Below are 26,421 nucleotides of genomic sequence, written 5' to 3'. Positions count from 1 at the left end.
CTCCGAGTCCCAACTTCCAGTCTGGCCGGGCGCGACCAGCGACGCGCACTGCTATTTTGCGCGCACGCAGCCGCTGTACGTTCGGTAACCGAATGACATCCGATCACCTCAAGTTTTTCTGTGACAGATAGTGTTGTGCTCGTATTTATCCAAGTTTTTGATAAGGTTTTTACTCCGATCGGCATCCGGCTATCTAATCAAGTTTATTACGTTCGATATAAATTATTGATTGCTTTTGCAGCGGAAGGGTTTGTGCTAATTTACGCTTCAATATTAACAAACCGATTTATGCGAATAGTTAAAAAGCGGACAAAAATCATTTAGCAATATATCAGGTGTTTGAATAAAGTGTTTCATGCAACAAACAGTCATTAATAACGTTTATGTTAAAATATGTTATACAGTGCGGCCTAGCAAAGCTTTAAGGTAGTAAACTATTAAGTAGAAATAAATTGGGATGGCAACAAACCTGGTTTATAATCCTCAATAATGCAATGCGGCTCTCACGAGTACTTATATTGTTACTTACTAGGTGGTCATTCCATCTGAGGAGATTATAAAATTTATCTATCAAGATAAATATTTATAACAGTACTTCCAAAATAATCCACTGATAAAACATTCAAGTTTTAGATATTTCTTTGCAGATTTGGTTTTAACTTCTAAAGCGGGATTCTTTTATGGTAGTTATTTGTCATCTCTCCTGTGCCTTACATTATTATATAATCTCCCATGTATATATATATATATATATATATATAATAATAGTGCAGTACAGTTATATCCAATGAAATATTGTTTATACAAATTAGGGCGTTGATTATGAAGATTATAGGGAACTAACAAAGAGCACGTGTAAAAATAGATATTGGTGAATGACCTTTTTGGGCATCATCTTCCTCTGCTTATATAGAAATCATGCATTATTAAGTTATATTTTTGATAAAGTTTTAAGAAGTTTAATTACAATCACACACAGTTAAAATTTATGATATCGATGTTTTACTATAACAATCCAAAAAAATCATCTTATTTGGTGTGTAGAAAAAAATTTTACGACAAAAGAATGTATAACAAATATTATGTACAGATTGCGGATTTAATGAATAAGTTACAAAACTATCATAAGAAAACAATTATGAAGTTCATAATTGTTACGAATTCACTTTATATAGTTGATTGTACGGTTATAATAAGACATAATTTATAACAGTAAAAAAATTAAAACATATTTGTCCGTAAAATTATTTTACATTATGTAGCCTTTACTTAATATAATATAATCTATGTTGTTACGTACTATGAAGTTTTGTGAAGATGTGCTGCAGAGTCACGAATTTATCCGATTATCATTCGTATCTGGCTTTGTGCTGTGATAGAATACGTTTAAAAACTCTTCCCAATGGACGTTAGTACCGTCACGAGCCCGCATCTGTTATTATCAAGCCGCTATAACAATTTCAGAGTACTTACAAAATAATTGCGTTTTCTAAGCACGACTCTCAGGCATTGACCTTTTGTTCACTTACACAATTCCACCTTAACAGACAAATTATTAACAGTTTAACCACAGGTTTTTTAATTACTGACTAAAATATTGTTGCCCCAAGTGGCCTAACCATTCAGCGGTCAGCGTGCAATATTAAAACATTAATATTGTATTCCCTCGAACGTTCGTCATGCATGTTATTTCTTTTTCGTTTCTCTGATTAGGTTATTAAAAAATAAATAAATTTCAGTATCGACCAACTAAGCTAATAATTTTATTGAGATTTTCAACGTGCAAAGGCAATCATGCGTTCAATGATGTCACTCTAAGTGCATAACTGGTTTTCGTTCAATATTTGCACAGTTGCGGATGCCAACCGTAGTGAAATTAATTTTACTCAGTTTCGTTATGAAAGTAGGTCATATTCTTCAGTGAAGTATGAGGACATGAGATGAGTATTAGTGATTTCGTAAAGTGATGGTGTTTGTAAGCGATGCCAGACTGGCGATACAACGTGCTGTCCACGAGCGAGGCGTTTATAGATGCCGAGGGGGCTCCACCTCGCGACCCCTTCGCCGCCAGCTATCCTCGTCGTGCAGACCGCTCTCGACCTCCGCATACCTGTCCGTATACAACAATCTTCCACGGAGCCCGCTCTCATGTTCCGTATCGCCTGCCGCCTTTACATAGCGACCCCGGAGATCCCTACGCAGATGTATATTCCGTAGATCGATCTTCCAATTTGACGGACACCTCAAGTTTTGCTCGGTATGAAGACTGTCGTTCCCCCGTAGAAAGTATCCAATCACATACGAAAGAGCGCAACCACCCCAGTGAAAGATTGGATAGCAGTGTTGGAGTTCAAATACAAAAAGTGCCATATGCTTCCAATGTATTTTTCATATCAACGCAAACAGAAGCAGTTCAGCGAGATGTTAACGGGGCCAATCTATTTGTTGTCGAGGGGTCGGAGTCAGATGCATTGTCATCGTGTACTTGTGACAGTTTTGAGCGATGCGAGTTTGACTGTAGAGATTTTGAACCTTTCTCTGATACCTGTTGCTGTGATCCTCTCAGCGATGGTGTGTGTAGTCGCAGTCCGAAAGAAGTCGAATCGCCAGAGAATTTTTGTGATACAATAGTAGAAGAAGACCGTGTTTCAACACGAAGTGATATGGATGGCTTAGATTTGACATTATTTGAGCCAGCCCAATCTGATCCTGTGGGATGTGAAGACAATTCAGCTGATCAAAATACCAACCCAGTCTCTGCAGCTTTATGTGGAATTTTGTACGCACTTCCTGATAGTTGTGGTAAGTTGATATATTTCTTGATAGATGTGCCATCAATCCACTGCATGTTTGTAGATGTCTTAGTCATTAGTTTCGCGGTGTACTGTGAGGCGATGTCATTGCGCTAAGCTGCCATGTGGTCTGCGTCCGAGGTACTTGTATCGGATACGAACAACGGTGTGTGAGAAATTACTATCACATCAATCACTCAAAGTCATTGTCATAGCCGCAATATGAGCAAGTGTATTGTAAAATCACGGACTAACTATAACTAGAGAAGAATGTCGTAAGCATTGCATGGTAATAGGATGACAGTCATGATCCGCAATACAAGGGCTTGACATTTCTATTTATTTTATGTTCAATGTTCAACAGCTTTTCACCGTTATATTTGCCAAAGATAGACGTCTGCCACTTTAACTGTTCATGTTTTTGTACGCATACTTATTTTGGATCAAAATAAAACATAATATGATGTTATTAAATTGTGATTTGGTATGTCATCATTATGAGACGTAACCGTATTTCTAATATGAAACTGTTCATCACGGAAGTCTAAGAGCTTTTATGGGAGTCGTAGTGCAACAAACTGCGTACCGTTACCGACTCAGAAGTTTCTAATTACCGGTGGATATAGAGGACGATTGTTAACTTACATGCAAATTCGATAGATCTCGTACAAGATAAAACAGATACAATACGTGTATTCATTAGTGGTGTCCTACTTAAAGTTTTATACGAGCTGCTTTTTACATGATCTGATTTATAAAACACGAATGACGATTAAATGAATACCGTGTGAAAATTTATATTTGAAAGTAACCGCTATTATGTGATATAACCTATTATTAAATATGTAGCATTAAAATTCCTTGATAAATTCGGTATTAATGTCTGACGAGATTTGATAACAGGTTCTCGAGATCTGGTTTGCTGGCAAACATTATTACATTTAAAAGTAAATCAGGGACATGTTTAGTGAAATGATTGAAGATTTCTCATAATACTTAACTGTATTTGTTCAGTTATTTTGGGATATATTATATATTATTATTTGCTTGCAGAGAGATTATGTTTGAATTGTAATTTTGTAAATCATTAATCTAATCTTAACTAGCTAAACACGCTCGTTCAATATTTTCGATGATATTTTTCGGTTTTAAAGCGTTGCATAAAAATAAGGTACTTTTATAATTTCGATGTACCAAATAATTTTTTTTTTACTTTTCGATAGCTACACAACACATAACAGAGTGTGATCACTTTGTTTACAGCCATTTCGCTATTGAAATGCTCAATACCAAGCAATAAAGCCGGTGTAAAACTACCTCATGTATAATTTGAATCATTTCGTGGTAAAATTGTACTAAATATTGGCAATGTGTTTGTACTGCTATTGTTAACAACAGAGGCCATGGCCGAGACGTGGCAGACCGTATAAACATCAGATCGTTCGATGAGAAACCACAGGGTCAATGTAGTGTGCTTTATGGTGTTTGGTTTCGTTTAACGTATGAGGTGACAAATATATTTTATTTTGTATTTTGCAACGCTTGATAGTGCAGATTGAAAATTTTCTGTGGCGGTGATCACAATAAACCATTTTGAATTTATTAATGACCTTGAGGTTTTTTCATAATTGTAAATATATATACAAAGAACTTAAATCCAAAGGAATAACCGTGGCGGGTATATTTTAATTTATAAAAAGTAGTATAGTAATCTATGGTCTAATATAGTACGAAATATATTTTGTTAGATTATATTGAAACGATTCATAAATGTGTAGCTAATTGTAAATTCGAACCATGTTACGTACCTACTACCCACAGTGAGATCTTCCCTTCCCAAATTACTTTGATGGGTTGGTACACATTTGGTATATTTTTGAACTCTTATATTAAAATCAAGAAACCAGTAAGATCTAATCAAATGTACTGGTAAGCGACAATTAAAGCATGACAACGAACCACCAGGAATATGACATATTTCTCTGAACATAGTAATAAAAAATATTTTCCAGTTTCTGATGTTATACAGTAACGGCTAGTCTGTTAGTTAGGTTCGAACCGGTAACGTGGAAGTTCAGCTATTAGCAGCGTTCATTAGGAAGCTTTCTTGTTTTCATTTAATTAACTTCTTGTGGCGGTGCAACACTGCGAGATGTGGAGATTTCAATGCTATTGTGGACCGTCCTGTATAGAAAATAATGAGTAAGTACCATATACATAGGTTCAGTAGAGTGTGTACAAACAAATTTTACCCTGCTATAAATCTGCTGGCTCAGTTACTCAATGAAGATTTAAGGTCTCGCTGGCGAGTATGCCACTTTTATGTATACAATAGTTTTCTTTTTACATTACAAATTTCAATTTGACTGCAACGGTATAGCAATAAACAAAGATTCAATAAAAGTAAAGTCATATTACGTCTCATAGTGAGACAGTTATTGCGGTGTTTGCTATTTCGCGTAATGGTGAGCAATTTGTGCGCAAAACAATACAGATATGAAATTGAGCTTACGGTATCTAATTATGGTCGCTTTGATGTGGTTTAAATTTCGATTATAACATGCCTTAAACATTATCTCATTCGCTAGTTAGTCATAGTAGCAATAACAAATAATAATAGATATAGTGTGTAACAGACCCTTTGAATCGATAATTTCTAATACGAAAGACATTTTGTGGTCCAAATTCAATTCTTGATAAAAGTAATGATAATGATATCATTTATTATCGGAATTGTAAATAAAGAGATTTTTTGTAATATTGTGACTTAAGAATAAGGCGAATCATATATGTTTATAAATTATCATAAAATGTTTTTAAGTACATATATTAATTGCAAACAAAATTGCAATGAGACTAACTTATTGCTTATCAATGTTTGTAAATTGGCGATAGTAAATAAAAAAAATATGTATATATATAGATTGATTTATAGACTACACTATTTTGGTTGTCGTGTTTTCTCACTGCAAATAATCACAATAGTCACGCGTTGAAATAGTAAATTGCGTTTTAATTCCGTTATAAAAAACTGTTTCTTACAAGTTGCGTTTGAATTTGGTACGTTACTTATTAAAAACCGAGGTTTTGAACTTGGAAAATTATCAACATATTATAAAATTAAAACAAATAAGATGATTACTTGCCTTTGAAAAAAATTAACTTGAACTTAGTAATCTAGGCATCTCTCTATCTAATTTCTATATGATATCATATCATGTACAAATGTATTTAAAATAAATTAAAGTGAAAGAGAGACTACGACAAAGCTCGATTACATAGTCAATTCTTCTTATCTCACGGTGGACGGAACACATCGATTAAATAGGAAATAACATAAGCACTAGCGAACCTATTAAAACGGCTTGAGATAAGATAGAGCTTTAGATAAGTCCTTGATAAGCTCGACGTAACGTTTATTTAGAAATAATTGCTCGCGTGGTTGTGTTTACGTTTTTTAAAGTAAATGCTACATTTAGAAGTTAATAGTATTAGTATGTAATATGATCATTATTATTGCAATTTATTTGTAAGAATAAACCTTATTGGCCCATTATCTTGTTATAAAGATTATTAATTAGGTATACATATATAAGCTATGTTTATAATTTTTGCAGGCAATTTAAAGTAATGTTTTCTGTATTTATTTATCTAGCTTCTTATTATTGGAGGTAAAAATAACTTTTAAAATCCAAACGACAATTGATTGAACAATCCTTATAAGTTATTAACATTATGTTAAAACATCAGTGACCAAAAACCCGCCTTATAAAGTCTACACTTTATAAGATAGCCGTAGGTACTTCGTAAATAGTACAAAAATAGTTTGATATAGTAATAGTATTGGTACAGTATTTTCTTATGAGGTAGAAGTGGAGTTGGAATTCATTTTGATTGCATAAGTATTCCTTACCAACACTCTTAGTAGTGGCGGTCATTGGCTCGCTTTGAATCGAACGACGTGATCTGTGTTGTTGAAATTAAAACTCAGTAGCGGTTCCAGTGATTCGTTGTGAATGTTCTATTTTATACATATTATTTTACGACTATGTATCACTTTCGGTGCATAAATTACGTGTTTGTGTTCCCAACAATGCGTGTTGTTGTAATTCAAAGATAACATATGATTTAACATGTTATAAAAATGAATGTATGTTATGACGTCTGCATCTATTCACAAATTTGCACTAACTAAGCGTTTGTAGACCCAGATAAATCAATGAATTCTGTTTCAAGCGTTTCGTAATTATTTCGAGTTTACCACATACTTATGTCAAGGCTAAGTAATATGAGATTCCGTGTTTTTCATTAAATGCGTGTAGCGGCTGTGGGAATTGTAGATACCTTTTTAGAATTCGGTTCGAGTTTCCGTTTTGTTTGTGTATGTATCAGATGTAGGTATATCAATTTACAGTTCATATAGAAACCTTGATTTGGGAGGGTTTATTAAAAAATCATCTACTATATTATTTAGGGAATAAAGTGGGTAAAGAATTATGTATTTTTCATAATAAATCAATTTTGAAATAATAGGTTTTTTATGATTATTCAAGAACCTCTTTCTTATTAGGTGTTTGTTTTTTTGTTATTTTTCTTTATAATTATCATTTATATTTGTTTCATAAAACCAGTCTCATTATTGCTAGATATAAGTTTTATGCAATATAATACGCATTTATATGCATAAAATGCAAAAGCTTTTTTAATTTGTTTGTTATTCGCAAAGGTCAAATGTGCATTTAAATAGCTTGTTATTTTTATATGTATATGACAATGACATATATTATTTTCATAAAACGTTAATAGAGATGTCTTTTGAAGGTTGAATCTATACAAAATATTGAACAATTATATAAGTGATGACATTTCTAAATTTCTGATTTCTTGAGTCTACAAAGTACTCTTTATTAAAATTTCCTGAGGATGTAATATATTATTTATTATTTAGTACTATAATAATCAAAAGAGCCACTATTGTGCTAAAAAGGCTTATCGTCTTAATCAAACTGATCGTTATCTATTTGTGTATTTGCAAGAATTGTGTTTAATAGGAAATTAATTCTTAAGCATTCAAAAAATGGGCATGTGCTCTCAAACAATTAGAACGCCATGTGAGCTGATAAGAATGTGTACAATAAAATGGTATGGGCACAAGGCAGCCTGCAGCTTGCGCACGCGCTCCTACCCAGCACCTGTAGTTGCGGTCACTCGCTAAACTGGTTCATTTTCATACTCACTCTACATACTGACGTCAGAAGTAACATTTAAGAAAAATTCGTTGTATACACTTTCAGCTTTTGTTGTAAGTATTCGTTGTTCAAAACATTTCATACTTTTTCATTTCGTCACAACTTGTGATTTAATATCGTTTGCGTTAATTAACGTAACATTATCTAGAGCAGCCATGCATGTAAGGATATTGGTTAATTGATCATTCCACAGGCATGTACGTTTATAATGGTATATAGTCGACTCGAATTAACAAGGCGTTGCATTCACTATGTATTAACTACATTTTGGATAGTAGTTAGTACGCAAATATGAAATATGTTGACACAAGAAACTCAACTAACTACATAGTATATGATTAAAGGGTATTTAAAGTATCCGTTTGACATTTAAATTGTATATACCTGCAAGTTAATACACTACGTTTGTATTTGTAGCAGACAAAAACACCAGTACACGGAACAATTATTGATTATAGCCATTTTAGCCATTTCAAAGTCGTTACAATAATTGCATGCTAAATGTTATTTATTTATGGTGTATTCGGGTTAAACTTAGACTTTGTATGTTCGGTATGTTCGGCTTCTGTATTCGAATTAATTTAGGTGTTGAAGTTTGGTACTTACATTATTTATGAATGTCGAGTTCGTGACTTGAGTGTGCAGCCGATTCATAAATTATAATCCCCTTTGAGTCACGGCTCTATGCAAGAAATGGGTTGAAAAATTGAATAGTGTATTCATATGATTTCTTTTGATATGAGCATGAATGAGGTCGGTCGTTCGGAAGACGTGACATATTCAGAGTATAAGAAGCTTTTATATGCGCTCACGTTTCTTTGTGTCGAGCTGTAAGACAAATGTAATTAGTTTCAATTGAATAGTCTCATGAGATTGAAGATCAAATTAACAATGTCTATGTTTTGATGCTAATATGTAATGGTTAATTTTTCTTCGTTCTATTTCAAATATTTTTTTTTATTATTTGCTTCCATGATCTTTCTTTACTTAGATTGCCAAGCCAATTTTCTTGGAATATTGTAAGCTGCTTTATATCCTTTGGGTATTGAATAATAATGAAATAAGGCATTGTATCGAAATGGCAATACAAACGAGAGGAAGTGCATCACTTCATGGAAGTATGCTAAGAGCTTACGCGTGCATACTAACTTCCTGTGCCACGTGTCAAGACCGACATCAATGGTGAAAGTTCTTTTTCTGTGGCGATGTACGTACAGTGACATTATGAACGTAGTATTATGAGGTAATTATGGGAACTCACAACCGCTAATAACGAACTCTTCCGTTTGGAACGTGTCAACGTGTATTATTACTTTTATTATTGTGATCAAGTGTAGCATATTTTCATTCGTCGCTCTGAGCTAGAACGCGCACCTGAAAATTTGTGTTACGTTTATTATAATTGTGGAGTTAGTTATTGGATTTATTAATTTGATTTTATTGTGGCTGTGTAAATCGGCTTAAATAAATATAGCCCTTTAAAATCTTCGTGACCAGGCTAAAACCTCAACATAAACTATCATAATTGATGAGACAATTTGCAAATGTATTGAATAGCTAAGATACATCAGTAAACTTAGATTCCCTGCAAGATTTGTATATATCAACAAAACGAGAAGTGAGGTCACATTGCTTCCGTCGCAAAATAATAGATGTGTGTTATTCAACGCTATCTTTGTTACATCAAATGTACGGTTGTGGGAACATTCGTGTTTGTTATTATCATTGTTGGAGTATATTTTCTGGGTAATATGATCGTGATTGTGCATCGCTTTAAGCTGACACGTTTGTTTTCATTCAGCTGTATGATTCATGGCGTGTGCTGCCCTCATCAAAATATCTACTTAAATGATATTCTCTCTCTCTTTCTCTCTCACGCCCTCTTAAACGAAACTCGTGGTTCGTGAAACGTCAATTGCAATTGTAGAACACAAGCCGTGATAAAAAACATATGTCAAAAAACTATATGACCACCATCTTTCGATATCCATGAGCAGCTTAGCTGTTCAAAATTATTAATCACAAGTGAATCATTTCAATCAAATTCTATTAACTGCTTGAGACACCGTTACAGACGATGGACGTTAAGCGCTCTTATTAACTAAATACCTTATTATATTACTCCAGTTGTTATCGAAGTGTCATTCATCACAATAGTAGTCGATATTAATCTTAATTCGTTTGTTAAGTCTGGTCCCGGTCTATTTGTGTCAGATTGCTTTCTCTATGTGGGTTGTGAGGGCCTGCGTGCTACCACCCACGCTATATGTAAATTCTAAAGAACATATATAAAATCAATCATATTACACACAAGTATATGTTACGTAAGTCAATACTGACATGAATATGAATTAACTTGTTTTATTAGGTTAAGTGGTGATATATTTGAATAATATGATTTTCCACCTTTATCACTTTGATATATTATTTTGATGATTACGCTTATGAGGTGTTATGTATTTGACATGAGTTGAGTTTATTTATTCCACCAAAACTCATGCGAAAGTTTGATTTATGATTTATAATATGCATAGCTCAATTGCCGAATTGGCACAGTCTGATTGGATTACAATTACCTTATTATTTCGTTATATTACTCGATGCCAATGTCATCTGATGCTATTACACAACCACTTTTAAAGGTTACCTATGCTTTTATACTAACATTTTAATATGTATTTGAAGTGTTTGTTTGTTCGTTTGAATGCGCTAAAATCAGGAAATACTCGGGAGTGTTTCGGGGAGGGAATGATTTTATACTTATTTTACTATAATAATTGGGTCACAAATTTGACGAGTAACTAATAAAATAACCTGATTTTGTAGAAATTCTATAACACAGACTTAATTCCTATGTATATGAACACAAAACACAAATCAAAATGAAACACTTGGCAATATGTAACCTGTCCTTATAAATATTGTGGATTCATCGCCTACGCTACTATCAGCGGACGGGATGCAGTAACACAAGTTGTATTATACATCGATATGCGATACATAAGAGGGATTTCATAACATACACGTAATATTAATATAGAATTTTCCTTCTAAAGTTAGCACAACCTACTTTTCTGCCAAAGCCGTCGATGTTTGTGGTTTGTCATATTTTGAACGTTATCATGATTTCGCGACACATCTTTTGGTTGAAGATTATTTTTTAGGCATTTGCTTTACATCTGTTGATAGAAATGTTAAAATTTAAGGAGATTAGGTATATTATAAGGTACATATTACATTCCCACGTTATTTCTTGTTCAATGTCAATGGACGTTTGCGAATGTGAACCGTGAACTAAGTTATAATTAGGGTTTGCATACGGCTTGCGTACAATTGTCTACACAGCGTGAATGAGTCAAAGCCCTTTGTAGTCGATCGACGACTGACCTTTAAGTTTACTTAGCGTAGGGAAACGTGGAGAAGGGATTTTTTGTTAGAAACGTAAAGGTCAAGCTGTACAATATTACATGTGAACTATGACGAACTAACTAATATATGTTGACTATGAGTAAGAGCCCTATATCTTGATATTCAAGGTTAGAATGTTTAGAATGCTTGTTACATAATCATTGTAATTTTAATACAGTTGTTATATTTTTATCGTCTGAGTACCTAGTAAATAACTAAGCAGTATACTCAGTTGGATTATTAAGTTTGTTGCGACAAAATTTATTAACCAAAATATTATGTTGAATGATAATTGTTCAAGAAGCAAATTTTGAATGCCTTAAGCTAATTATATTAAATTTCAATATTTGTAGCTGTACATCAAACTTTTATTTTTATTTCAAATGCTGGTAAAGCTGTGCCTACCTGTAATTTAGATACATAAGCACTAATGTGTTGATGTATAGTTTAATGTTTTAATAGTTTTAATAAGAAATTATGTATCTAGTTGGTAAGCCTTTATTTAAATAAATAAATAAATAAATAATAAAGTGTTTTAATGATTTCGTGTGTCGTAATAGCATAGTGGTTACTTAGGGCCAATTTCTTTGCCACATATGGATAATAAATTTCAACAGGTACGTTTTATACAAACTTGATTTGGTATTTATTTAACACCGCGTTAATAATTGAAAGGACCTGTTGTTTTATTATAAACTTGTTTCAATTTTATGCACCGAAGTAGGTACTTTATAAGGACGCTGAGTCGAATATAATCACTGTTTAATGTTTATAAATTAATTCGCGTTCAGGTTTTATTACATAAAGTTCAAGAGCTACAATATGGTATTGTAATAATAAATTTATCATTTTAATGTGTGCAAAAATACAATTATAGTATTATAAATAATATTTTTCCGATAATTATAGTACATAATAATCGTATTTTATCATACCCTCTTGAAACTACATCTATGTATAAATAATTAAAAATTCGAACGCTATCAAAATAACAATTTTAACAACAAATAATAAACCGTTTTTATAAAATATTGAAATTTAAAGCACAAACTTCGGACGCCGAACATCCTCCCACTCTATTTAACATTGTAAGTTCAATGCGCTTATGCATAAATCAGCATTATAATAGGTCCTTTTGAGTTCAATGGAGCGAAGTCATGACGACATGTAATCATGCTTTAGAAGTTGTTTGTTTGCAGTTCTGAGCTTTTACTATTTACTGTAAACGCAAATATACATAATATACAGTTAACAAATCAAATTATACGAATAGACGAGAATGAAAGAGATACTTAGTGATTTTAATTTATCATAATATAATAGTATATTCCTCGTTATAGTCTATATTCTTCGAGTGTCTTGTTGTTAAGACGTTTTTATTAGCTTCACTTGTATGTTTGTATGGTACATACACGTACGTATTCCATAGACTTACTTTCGACGAAACTTTGTACACTTATCGAGCATCGGTGATAATACAATAATTTCATGAGTTTATCTTATTATCATGGTCAAGATCGCCAGCATTAAATGATTTAAGTGAGAGAATTTAGTTAGTGTAAACGCTAGTTTCTACTAGATATAATTATTAATAAACATGATATAAATTTAAGATACAAGATGATTTCGTCTAATATTTGAAATATTTTCACTTATCTCATGTGTAATCTGTGTAATTACTATTTTACGTACTGATAACTTCAATTTTCAATAGGAGATTTATAATTAAGATATCATACATACAAAGGAAGTTGGTGCTAAACCTACTTCAGAAGAAAATTCAAATAGCCTTCTAAGTATGCATCATGAATGCATATAAGCAGTATGCACTTTGATGGCACCTATTATGCTTTAAGCCTAGTCGTATCCCGTCTGGCGTATCCGTACATAGAAATATATCCATGAATATTAATTTATACTAAATGCAAATATTATAGACAAGATTTAATTATATATGTACATACATTATATAAATGCACTTATATTACGATTAACAAGTCAAAAATAGACACATAAAGTAGGATTTGTTTCAGTTAACGAAGGTAGTGTTTTATCAAAAACGATAATTTCAAGTATAAATATCGCAGTGCACAAACGCGAAGTGAACATTTTTTTTCTTTAGTGCTCCCATTAGCAACTGTAATTGTAAGCCTAATAAACATTTGAATAGGATATTTTGCATAACAATAACGAGGCGCATTGCCACAATAAACAAAATCTGCAAGCAACGATATGCGGTGCATTTAAAAATAGTATCACAATAGTGGCTGGTGGCCCTTATTTCGCTTTTGGTACCTAGCCATATCTTTGTGCAAAATGAGCGTGCGTGACCGAGTCCCGAGATACCGACGTCGATTGCTAGCGGCACTATGAATACGAGGTATTTTCATTTTATGTACCTTTAGTGTGCTGTAATCATACGTTGCGGAGCGGAGAGTTGTTTTTTTTTTAGCTGTGTTGTAACTGATGAACTAGATGCTTTGTGAACAAACCGTCGAAAGCTTTCTAAATAATTATTACTACATGCTTATTCAAATAAGTACAGATAGGGACAAGGCGTCAACATGACCGTACTCATGGTTTAATTCGCAGGTACTAAGCCCTCCTTAAAAGATTCCAATAATACTTCGATGTTATAATTTTGATAATGTTTAGAACAAATTCTATTAATTTTCATTCATTAGAATTAGTTAAGATATGCATGTTATTTGTTGGTTTTACCTTTGCAAGTGTTATTAAGAATTAAGAATAGACGAGGAGCTTTAAATGATTAGACACTTCCCGGATAAAAATAACCCCTTTAGATCCATAGTAAATGTAAATAAAACGGATTAAAATAACCCCTTTAGATCCATAGTAAATGTGTCATCCGCATCTGCATTCATCAAGCTTTACTTCTAATTCATATGTAAAATCTAAATGTGGATTTAAATTCACGCATCCGCTTTGTACGGTTCACACAATATATCTTAGTGAGAATTAGCATTGTATTAAAAAAGGTACATACGTGTTATGATATGAGTTGGGAAAAAAGGGTATTGTAAGATTCTTTATTACTTAAATATGTGAAGAGTTATTTTCTTTTATCTGTTTTAATTTTAATAATAGCAATAACCAGTTATTTTTCACCTAAATTTCTACATACACATACACATAATTATATTTATTTAGAGTTTTTCTTTTTAAGCTTCTTTTTCAAAAACTCCTATTCTATTTTGTATCTACGAGAGCTATGAAACATAATGAGTGATTCTTTTGAAAATAAAGCGATCATAAGTTAAAAAAAATAGTAGTAAAGTTGACCAAGCTTTTGAATCTCGTTAACTGTACTCTGTACCGCGTTAAATAGCTTTAATGGAACACATTAATCCATGTAGCCGTGCGGCGCAACGCGTACTTTTATTAGTTGAATAACTACATCAATTGGGATGATTGTATGTACTTTATCTCTGGGCACAAAGGGTTTTGAAGTGACACTATTTTGTATGAAAGAAAATCATTGAATCTTTCGTACAACTTTGTTCTCTCCTTGTATACTTGTCAGCAGCTTCTAGCTATTAACTATCTGAATAATGGATTAGTCCAATTTTTTTTAAGTGATATATAAATCGTCAATTAGAAGGATTCTTACGATATTTTATAACTCATAAATAGTTGGTTTAGACAATGGTTATTCATTCATAATTACTAGAAGCTTTAAATTTTAAATAAATAAGAAGCCTATATCAATAATCTATGCCTATAGATATTTTTTTATGTTTCTTAATAAGAAAAAAACATTAATATCTGTTTCATCATCACATAATGTAAAGGCGATACCGTAAAAGATATAGGTAACTGTAACATATAGTATTCATTAGGTAAAATTGCAATTACGAAGTTGTGTAAGAATTGCGTACTACAATAATTATAAATTATCAAACCGATTTTACTTAACCCTAAATAATTAAATTTTCCTTTTTAAGCTGGGCCTATGAATAATTACGTAGACGTGACCGTGTTATTACTTATTTACTACATTATATCGTGAAATTGTTATGTAAACATTTACTAATGTTTTATTCGCTTTCATTTATTATTAGAAGCAACTGTTACAATCAAGTGATACATTAGATTATAATTAGCGATCCTATTTGATAGCCGGCAAGCTCTAGATAGAATAGAAATACAAGGGTTAAAAAGTAACAAAAATCGAATTAGTGTCGATGGAGTAGTTAAAGCTGACGAAAAGTTTGGTTTAAAATTGCTTTAACAATTATCCAATGGTTGTGATTTCACTACCGGTGCACAAAATTAATAAATATGTTAACGGTAACAGAGTGTTGTACTCGTACATAGAGTCATAGATCTAAGCGCTAATAAGTATATTAAAGCTCAATTGAATTTATGTTACATAATATATCTCCTAAGTGTTTGTATACAAATATTAATATGGTACGCCTCCCTCATTATATCGAAATTGAGTTCTCACTTTATAGTGTATGGGTAGAAAGTTGAATGAAAGTTTAGCCTGTTAAAGAATCATAAGGAAACTATTAAAATCGTATTTATACCCTTAAGGCATTCAAACCTTAACCGTCATATCAAATACGTAGTTAGTAGTAGCATTCGCATGTCGCCGATATGACGCCGATCTTCTGTGGGAGTGTTGTACCTTTCTCGGTGCGAGCTGGCCCTATTTCTACTAAGGCGTGCACGACCTACAAAAACATCCAAATATTAAAAAATCAACCGTAATACGAATAAGTGAAAATAACTATAAAAACAGTTTCAATTGCATAAAATTTTCTATCTAGGTATTAGTTATATGAACTCAACGAAGTGTGCTCATAGCATGAGTTATGGATTTTTTTTTTTTTTTTTTTTTTTTTTTTTTTTTTTTTTTTTTTTTTTTTTTTTTTTTTTATGTCATAGTCGGCAATGGAGCTGGTGGGTCGCCTGATGGTAAGCGCTACCACCGCCCATGAACATTTGGAGAGGCGTAAGGTCAATTGCAGACCTTTCGCCTCTACAAATGGATTGCCGACTTTAATTGGTAAGGGATTAGGAAAGGATTGATGAGAGGAATAAAGGAAAGGACTGGGAAGGGTGAGGAAAAGGATATGGGCCTCCGGCTCCCCCACTCACCGTACGAAACACAATAGCAAGCTATTATTTCACGCCGGTTTTCTGTGGGGGTGTGGTACTTCCCCGGTGCGAGCTGGCCCAATTCGTGCCGAAGCGTGCTCGACTCCCACAATGGATAAATAGTTAAGAATTTTTATTGTGGAATTTCAGTGAATAAAACATTGAAGTATTCGCAAAAATATTTATATTTCCTTTTGCCAAATTTGGTCAGTAATAAAATAAACAGTTATTGCAGAATAGCATTGTTCGCAGATACAGCTTCAAGTGCCACCAGCGGTGCGACATTGGGAGTGCCACCCTCTTGGGAGCCCTTCTATTGCGTATTGCAGCAAGACCGACGCACGCTCACTGCCTATACTAGCGAGGAACTTGCTGTGAGTATTCATTTGAATATTATTATTATTAGTGTAATATTTGTTTAAACTAAATTAATTAAGTATCTTTTAAAAATGTTTGGCGAAGTAGGTCTGTAGTATCGATGTGTGTATTTTGGGTAGCGTAAATCACTACATAGTTTAAAATAAAGTCGCTTTCTCTGGCTGTTCCTATATCCCTATGTAGGCTTAAATCTTTAAAACTACGCAACGGTTTTTGATGGGGTTTTTTAAGATAGAGTGATTCAAGAGGAAGTTTTATGTGTGTATAATAACAACTTTTAAACTTCTCCGAATTTAACGCGTGGAAAGCCGCGGGCAAAAGCTAGCAATGAAATACTAATAAATCCGGTGTTTTCGTGTCGTACACAAGGGGAGGACGTGTATGTGAGATACATTTATGAAATTATTTTCTGATGTGAAACGAAGCGAGAGCGGCTCGCTTGTTCCTAATCAAATCATTATCACGATTAGTTGCACGAAGGTATATCCCTCCTTGTTAGCGAAAGTTATAAACGAAATAAACCTAGAACATGACGATTAAATGCTGATTCAGTATTTCTTATTAAGCAGTGTTTATTTACTTTACAATTTATTTAAAGTACTGGCGTCAGGTTGGTCAAACGAGTGATAAGCAATTACAATATCGAGTCATGTTACGAAAGTTGTTTCTTCTATAGATGGTTATAGTTCAATTTTGGCAATGTATTTGGGATTGCTTCGTCATTTTTTAACAAGTGCGCTCCACGTTCAGATTTCTATCATTATTATATGTAATGACGGCATTTTATACATGTTATATAAATTAAATTCTAAGTTTTAAATGTGTCTTTCATAATGTGCCATGCTTCAAATTAGTAGTGCACTACAATTATGATAGTTATGACATTACTAGCTTAAATGAAGAATAATTGGTATTTAGTGAAGTAACCAAATACATTATATGCCTTTTTCGTCGAAGTAACAGAATTTCTTGCCGGGTTTTATCTTTATAAACTGCTTTCCGAAAACCAATGATAAAAAAGTATTAAATAATGTATTTAAGGAACTAAAGAAGCCAAGTGGAATGAGTGAATAGTTGAGTTTGAGTTATAATTGATTTTATCACGAACGAGGTGAGATAAATCTGTCATTTTGTAAAGCATTTAAGTTAACAAGGTTGAAGGTTTCCTGGTTTTGTTTTTGACATTCACCTGATCGCCACGTCGCCACGTATACCTGTATTAAAAATGTTTTTTTTTTTTTATATTAATGTAAATTGAAGTCAGGCTACGATATAAATTTTCTCGGGAACGAAATGATGACTGTTCTAGATTGTATTTAGAGCGTATACTTATAAGTAGCAATCCCCAGTTCGTATTAAAAATTATTATGTCTCATCAAACTTTATCTATTTTAATCCAGTACCTAGATATAATCGGAACTTCCCGGATCTTTTTTTAAGTTTCAAAGCAGCAAAATAATTATTAAATAGTTAATTGCATGAATATTATCTTAATGGCAGTTAATAAAACTTAGATTATGAAAGCAAAGATCATTATCTATGGGAACAGAATGGCTCACGATTTGGTCGTTGATGTTAACTGTGTGGGCGTATTACACATAAATCAAAATTACATAGTTTAAGAACGAAAGCTTACAATATAACAATCATGTTTTCGAAGTTAAAATTCTAGCGACTAAATTAAACCTAAAGTTTTTTGAGTTATTTTACGGCTCATTGGAATTTCTCATTCACAACTTCAGAACTAGTAAAATTGTCTAAATGGTTGTTGTACCCGGTTTGTTAGTTCAACCGCTTGATCAGGTTGTGGACGATTATGATTATATACTCGTATGTATATGGAAAATATTCCCGCTTGATTATTATTAGGAAAGTGGACGGTGGAAGAAGACATGATCGAATAGCAGGATGTCGTAGGTATGAGAAAGGAAATGCGGTGTTACTGTTTTCCGCTTTCAATGAAGATGTATGAGTGCTCTATTTGATTGTGCAATTATGTCCGAGATATAATTTTATGCAATTTGTATCGCTCGTTTGGAATATCTGTAATCACAATGTTGTATAAGTGCATGATATTTTCAATTAGATTGCATAGGCAACTTTACATCTTTTATAGACTTATTAGTGGGAATTTACATAAAATGTTTCTCTGAATAAAAAATAAATTATAATATGTTATTTCTTATTAATTTAAGTAATAATTCCTAAATGTTGATCTTTATTTTTCACGCGGCCCTACAGTCTTTCCCAGGATTTTACATCGATAAGGTAAGAATTTTATAAAATGTATGTTTGGTGGCCCTTTAGAATACTAATTGTTGTCGAGTTGTTTCGAGTGCAATTACAATCAGTTTGTGTAACCGTTTGTCGGTCATGTTAAATTGTCATGCCGTTGTTATGCCATTGAGGAAACATTGTTTGAATTACATTATCCATTTCATTTGCGAGTACACTTTTTCACTTAAACTAATGAATTTCTAAATAACATTCATCCAGTTTCAGAACGGCGGTGTGGTTAAATTTTTAAAATATTTTGCCGTTTGCCGCTTTTGATGAATGTGTGTTACTTAATAAATGAAACAATAAATTATCAGGATATTTCGACATAAATAATTAATGAATAGGATTAGTAAGATATAATGAATTGCTGGTATAATCGTTTGTTGCTAAATATGGTTTCCCGGCCTTACTGGTCAGTGTAGTATTTTTATCACGTGTACTATAAACAGTCGTATGAACGTGACATGCGCCCTACTTTCCTTTTACGTCGTAAATCAAATTCACTTTTTAACTTACACACTGTAATGCATTGTTGGTAATGGATAAACGTTGGCTGTTTGTTTCTCAAGATAGGCACATAGTACAATTTGTTTTCATACTTGTATTATTTTTATTAATCCTTTTAATGAATTCTTAAAAAGCTAACATTTAAAGAGTATATATTAAAAATAATAATCAGACAAGTCATGAAACATAAATGATCGAGTATTTCATAAATAAATAAATACCTAAAACATTATCAAACAATTTTCCCATTTCATTACATTTATGCGTTATAATGCGGTCAGATGAAATCATTATTTGTTACTGGGCTATACTATATGTTCAAACTAAATTCGCCTACAAATGCATAAGTATGCATAATTAGTAAATAGTTAAAGACATTAACCGGGTGAAACATTCACGCAAAAAATACCATTGTTCTGTTTTAGGTGTGAATTAAGCATATTTAATTTGAGGCATTTTTATAAAAAACTGTTATTTTAGTAAACCAAATAGATTTAAATGTCATTTATTTGTAACGATGGATAGACCCATTAATTTTACACATATAATATGACACTACTCTAAGATGAATAAAGTAACTGTAATCCTATCAAGACACATCCTGATGTCATAAATATAAACAGATGTTTTATTTTCTACATTTAGTTTATTTTCTTGGAAAATATGGTATTCATATGTGGCAGTTAATCATATTTAGCGGACTGATCGTAACTTCATACATATGTTATGCGTGTATTCTGGCGAACTGATTTTTATGTCTTCACACGCCTCTTCTTGACCTCTTGTGTCGTCCTCTGTCCTCCGAAGAAGATCTGATTAAACCTAGATTGTTTAAACAATTTGTTTTTCAATGTATGCTTTGTTAAATACATGCATTATACATCTGGTACTATTCACATTTCTAGTTATTGTCTTACTTACTAGAAGCTATGGCGATAAAAGTAAAAAGTTTGCGGAGGCCCGTGTCCTTTAGTCATCCTTCCCATTCCATTCCTTTATTGCCTACTCTTTCCTTATCCCTTACCCCTTTGTAGGCACCTTTGCAAATGTTCACTGGCGGTGGTGATTACTTACCATCTTAGGCGAATCACTAGCTCGGTTGTCCACTCTGATATTCAAAAATAAATATTCTGTTATGTAATGATCAGACAGATTTTTAAATCCACGATAACAAAAACATGATAAGCTTTATTATCAAGTTTTGCATTTTTGCAGCGCCCAGTGTAATTAAATAACCCGTACACATACATAAATCTGACGTAAGAACATAATTGTCCAAAAATGTTGCAAGAATTTTTATATTGTAGTTGTGAACAGCTTAATCATAACATTTGGTTTTAATTACCTCCGAAAAGGTGATTATTTTGGTTAATGACATCACATCAGCTCTTCGTATACAGATTCCTAAAAGGAGTGATGATATGGGACTGTTATTGGTTGACGAGTTCATAATGACTGAAAAGAGAATATCGTGTCGTGTGCGTTTGAAAACGATTTATCCTTGCAAGTTAGTAAGTGCAGCAAACATATGATGAAGGCAAATCAGTTTGAGTCATACGCGCGTGCTATTGAACTTTTGTGTGTACGGATTTTAATGGCTGCTAACTGAATCAATATGAATTTTAGGTGCTTTGTATTTTTTTTTGTAAAATGATTGAACTAACATAATTTATTTAAATGGATTTTATTTTAAAAGCAACATTATGCTTTCAAATCGACGGTATTGGTTAGATCGTTCATTAAAATTAAATTACCATTGAAAAAAATATAGTTTAGATATACGACGTTTTTAAAAAGTTCAACTAACGATTATAAGGATTATATAAACAATGACCAAGATTGAAGTGAACTATAACGTGATGTGAAAAGCAGAAATAAAACAGTAAGGGTTTACGGATAGTGGGCGCCGGTGCCTACGGATGGCCGTCATGTCGCCTGAATATAAACTAACCATCAGATCGGTTCTTGGTTCTCACTTTGCTCGATGACTGTCTAGGTCAGACGTTGCAAACCTACTTTGCTTCTATAGGATAAAAAGGGAATAAATAGATATATGTAAATAAGTTGGTGGACTATTAGCTGTCACATGTTTATTTAGTAAATTGGATATTGTATAAATGTTAACGGAGTACAGAAATACATCTCTGGCAAAATTATTAGCCTGTATTATTTAAGATATTTAAGGGATTAAATAAGAAGCATAGGTTTATAGCAGAAATACAATTCAATACATTACTAGTTACACCGCCGGGTAAAATAATAAATATCAATTAAAATAGCTCATTTATTAAGTTGAATATATAAAGTCAACAGTGGAATGTAGAATTTTATGCTAACTAGATTGCTAGAAAATGAAGTTATCTAATTTTAATAATATATTCGAACATTATCTTTTAAAAAACAAACATGCAGACATGTTTTTTTTTTTGGTAAATACTGTGGTTTATCATCCCACTTTAAACAGTTCCATTTATATATTAAATACAAGGAAAATAGTTTGCCATTCCTGGACTAGACCTTTAACACAATGTGCTATTTTAGTCCTTAACTTTTATTGCAGGTACTATATACCCTGATACGGTATAAGTCTATTTATAACTTGCTTTCATTTCGAATAAAGTGCATAGCCATATATTGTACTGTATATCTTTATTCCTTTAGTACTAAAACATGAGTATAAACATGAAATAGTACAATATGTTTAGTGTCGGAACGTCTCATTTTATAAGACGAAGTATTAAAGCGATATCTTGAATAATAACATTGATTGCTAAGTGCAGTATATTAATCTGTAGTCGTATATATTATTTTGTTTTATCTAAAATATTTATGTCTCCGGTTAGTGTTACTATTTCACGTACGCTCATGAATATTTGTTAGGTAATAACTAATGACACGTCGGACGGTAAGGGCTGGATTCAAGTCGGTTGATTTATCTTGGGAGAATAGCAGCGCTATCTTCTATTCATAAGTAAAGTGAAAACGTGATTCAATTTATTTTATCCTGTTTCAATTCTACGAGCAATACTTGATTTTACCATAAATGGATGGAGCGTTTGTTGCTATACTGTTGCAAAGTTTGACGCGTTTAACAGAACTTATTTAAAACAATGCGTTAACAGGAAATTGTATCACAGTCACGAAATATATTGCGAATACAGTATTAACCGTTCGTGATTGGGGCCGAAACGATCTGAAATTGTTTCCTTCAAATGCAATCGGACAATTGTTCTGAAACTTGGTTATAGGTGCAAGTTTACATCATAAATGATGCTTATAATCTGTTTAATCAAAGTAGTTTGTAAAGTATGTAATATTTAGGACTTAGTAGGTAATAAAACATTTCCATTATTATTTTTCACATTATCTTAACTTTTCTCTATTTTAGTTAACAGTTTAAGTGCATTTATGTAATAACTTTTATTTATTAATATATTTTTCATAAAAACAAAGACAAGAAAACGGACACGTTCGCAAAATGCTAAACATTAAAAATAGTAGTGTATAAAAAGATTTACGTTGTTTATTTATATCGCAAGTTCTTAAGCAGGTGCAACCATTATACAATACTAGTTTAATAAGGTTAATGGGTATATTATATATTGACCCTGTATCGCTGGTTTTAAAAGAGCCATCTTCGGTTTCAGACACACAATACTATGCGGTGGTGTTTTGTAATGACTGTTTACTTCGTAGAATTTTAATAAACTTCTACAGCTGTCCTTATTCTCGCTTGTAATTTTTCCGAGAACGATGAAAGCTAAAATTTCCCCTTTATTTTACAATAGACGCTAGTAAATGCGAACTGGTGAATTTCCGTAATAAATATTATGTGAAAATTTTATCACTATCAAATTCATTCTTGTGAAAATTAGTGAACTGTGTAATTAGTACTTATTATTTCCATTCATAAATTGTATAATTGTATGCACTGCCGTTTTATAAATACATACAGTAAAAGAAATTCGGAGTATTAAAAATTGTTGTATTTAAAAAGTGGTATATCTGTCCCATGGAAATAATTACTAGCTGAAAGTGTAGGAGGCTTACAAACGTTACAGACATACAAGAATACAAACGTTTCCGCTTTATAATATTATTATAGACATCGTAATGTTTAAGCAATTAAAGTTACATTACTTTTTGCTTAAAGCAGTTTTGTTGCTCCACTTTTCTCAGCGCTAATTGTATCGCGGCTATTTATAACACACGGGAATAATTAGGATAGCAGACTTTACCATATTGTAGCAATTAAGCTCCGTCCTGACCCCAATGCGAGGGCCCAGTAATATCGTGCTGACATCACTTGGATATATGATATGAACATTAAATATCCATTGTTGTGGCACCATCAGTCTCCTTCTTATTGCTATTTTAAGGACCGATTAGAGAAATGCACATTTCTTAATGCCCTCTGACTTTGTCACAATGTTTTTTCGGCAGACATATGAACGATGATAATATAGAACTGTACCAAAGTATATCAAGTGTTTGATTGCATGAATGTGCTACAATTCACAGATTATAACTCCATTTCACTTCAATCTAGATTTTTTGGTACTGAAATAGTGTAGCAATGAAACAATAGTACTATTTAGTGTGATTTTATTAAAAAAACAATTAATATGAAAGAGACAAAGACGGGTAGAGATAGACTTGAATGTTTGATATCTATTCAATATTAAGTAACTAGGTATGTATAATATATTACAAATAATAAAACTCAGCTGTTTGTATTCAAAACAGAATAAAAAGTTTTAAGTTCTTATTACTTCCTCATGAAACGCATATTATATGAAGTAGCAGTGTATGCCATGAATAAACGTATAAGTATAATTGCGTTTTATGGTCGTGTTCTGTTTTAACGCAGAACAAAAAAGATAATGGTCGTTTAAATAAAAAGGGAACGATCCATAACATAACATGTAATAACATAAAAGGGAATCGGAGTGCATTCTGTTCATGGCTTTCTCTATATTTATAGCTTTCTATTAGTGGACAGTGTCTGCGTGTTTGTTTGTCTATTCCCACTCGTTTGACGATACAATTAGGTCATTGTAAATTGTCCGATGCCGTCATACATGTAACATGTAAAAGTGTTTTTATTGCGGGTTCGCATGACTGAATTGTGCTTTAAAAATTATGTGAATCATGACCGTGTTATGATGAATTAGTGATTTACAGCCAAATTGTGGACACAGTTGTTGCGGTTTATTGTTCGCGTTTGAAGCCCGTGTGTTGACCGCGGTAATGGTATTTCTATTTTTATCTTTACAACAGATAGCTTTATTAGTTAGTGTTTAAATCATGGTAAACACGTTGTCATCAATAACCACGACTGCATAAAAATGTTCAGTTCATAATTTGGCGAGACCACTTTTTAATAATATTTTTTCATAGACATACATACAAATATAGTGACATTTAATGGATAACACTTATCGAATGATGTAATTTACTGATATAAAAACAAATAATTAATAAATTCAAAAAATTAACATACGTATTGACGTAGTGTTTTACGTTTAAAGTTGTATATTTATCACAAAACTAATGAAGGGAGATAAACATGAGCATTAAGCAAAGTACTCAATTGAGATCATATCGTTAGGAAACATCATTTATATAAGTCTAAGACCAGCTTAAATACTTAATCTCTGATATGATAAAGCTAATAACTCAAGCATTACGTCGATTGAAATTATTCAGGCTGTATTGGAAAGGTTTTCGAAGGACGTGAGAACTTTTAAAAATAATTTATTGTTTGTTTGTATTGTATACTCTAAATATTCTTTCCCTTTTCTCCTGTACAATTTAACTGTGTCGTTTATTTAAAAAAAAGCGACGTCATATGACATTTCAAATGTCTATGAATTTGAGTTACATGCAATAATTGATAAACTTCCAAATTTTACAGTCCATTATTCAATTCCATACACAACACATATATGACTTCCTATTGTTTATATAAACGGTAGGTAGAATATGAAAAACGATCTCAATAGAAAATATTAAATAGAATAAGTCACATAAGCACTGCCACGATACACATAACTTTTATAATGGCTAACCCATGTAATGTTTCATAATAAAACACGACGCGAGTAATTGTATAGCTTCTGTCACACTTCAGGTATGTTGTTTCTATTGTTTTTATAATAGACCTTATCGTAAAGGTCGCATGTTCTGGATTCCATAAGAGCAATTATCATTGCCAGGTGAAGGTTGTCCGAGATGGTTTTGAAATTGGTAATTTCCGTACTACGTTATGTGTTTTTAGTGTCGTCATATGTAATTGAGATCGTATTTTGTGTTTTATCCATCATAACTTTTATTTCAGCTAGTATTATATTTTGTTTAAATGTAAAACGTAATAATATTCATAAAATAACATTTCGACCAAAATGTGTTTAACAATTAAAAGTTCATTAAATACTGCCAGGAAGACGAGAGTTCAATTAATATTAATGAGAAACAGAAAATATTTTCCAGCAGGCCAAAATTCAGCTTGTCTGAATTTTGAAATATTTATTTGAAAAGCCGTGTTTGCGTGCATTATTTTCATAATAACATGCTTATAATTAAATGATCATTGATAATAATATTTACTCAAATTTCGACGGACCGAAGGACGTTTTTTAAAAAGACAAGATTTTATTTAAACGTCTTTAATAAGTGCT

At 32.2% G+C, this 26,421-nt stretch overlaps 1 protein-coding gene across 1 annotated transcript in view; it reads left to right on the top strand.

The window, feature by feature from the left end:
• LOC119830517 overlaps nucleotides 1-26,421 on the top strand; it is a 27,646-nt gene continuing 1,225 nt past the window's right edge. The window contains exons 1-4 of the mRNA XM_038353567.1: nucleotides 1-165; nucleotides 1,891-2,802; nucleotides 16,829-16,950; nucleotides 19,196-19,222. Coding sequence (XP_038209495.1) covers nucleotides 1,983-2,802; nucleotides 16,829-16,950; nucleotides 19,196-19,222 — 969 coding nt within the window. The 5' untranslated portion in view covers nucleotides 1-165; nucleotides 1,891-1,982. The remainder of the gene's footprint in view (nucleotides 166-1,890; nucleotides 2,803-16,828; nucleotides 16,951-19,195; nucleotides 19,223-26,421) is intronic.

Source organism: Zerene cesonia, chromosome 11 (genome assembly GCF_012273895.1).
Source record: "Zerene cesonia ecotype Mississippi chromosome 11, Zerene_cesonia_1.1, whole genome shotgun sequence".
NCBI classification, from domain to species: Eukaryota; Metazoa; Arthropoda; class Insecta; order Lepidoptera; family Pieridae; genus Zerene; species Zerene cesonia.
Note: the sequence above shows the minus strand (reverse complement) of the source record. Positions and strands in the feature narration are given on the sequence as shown.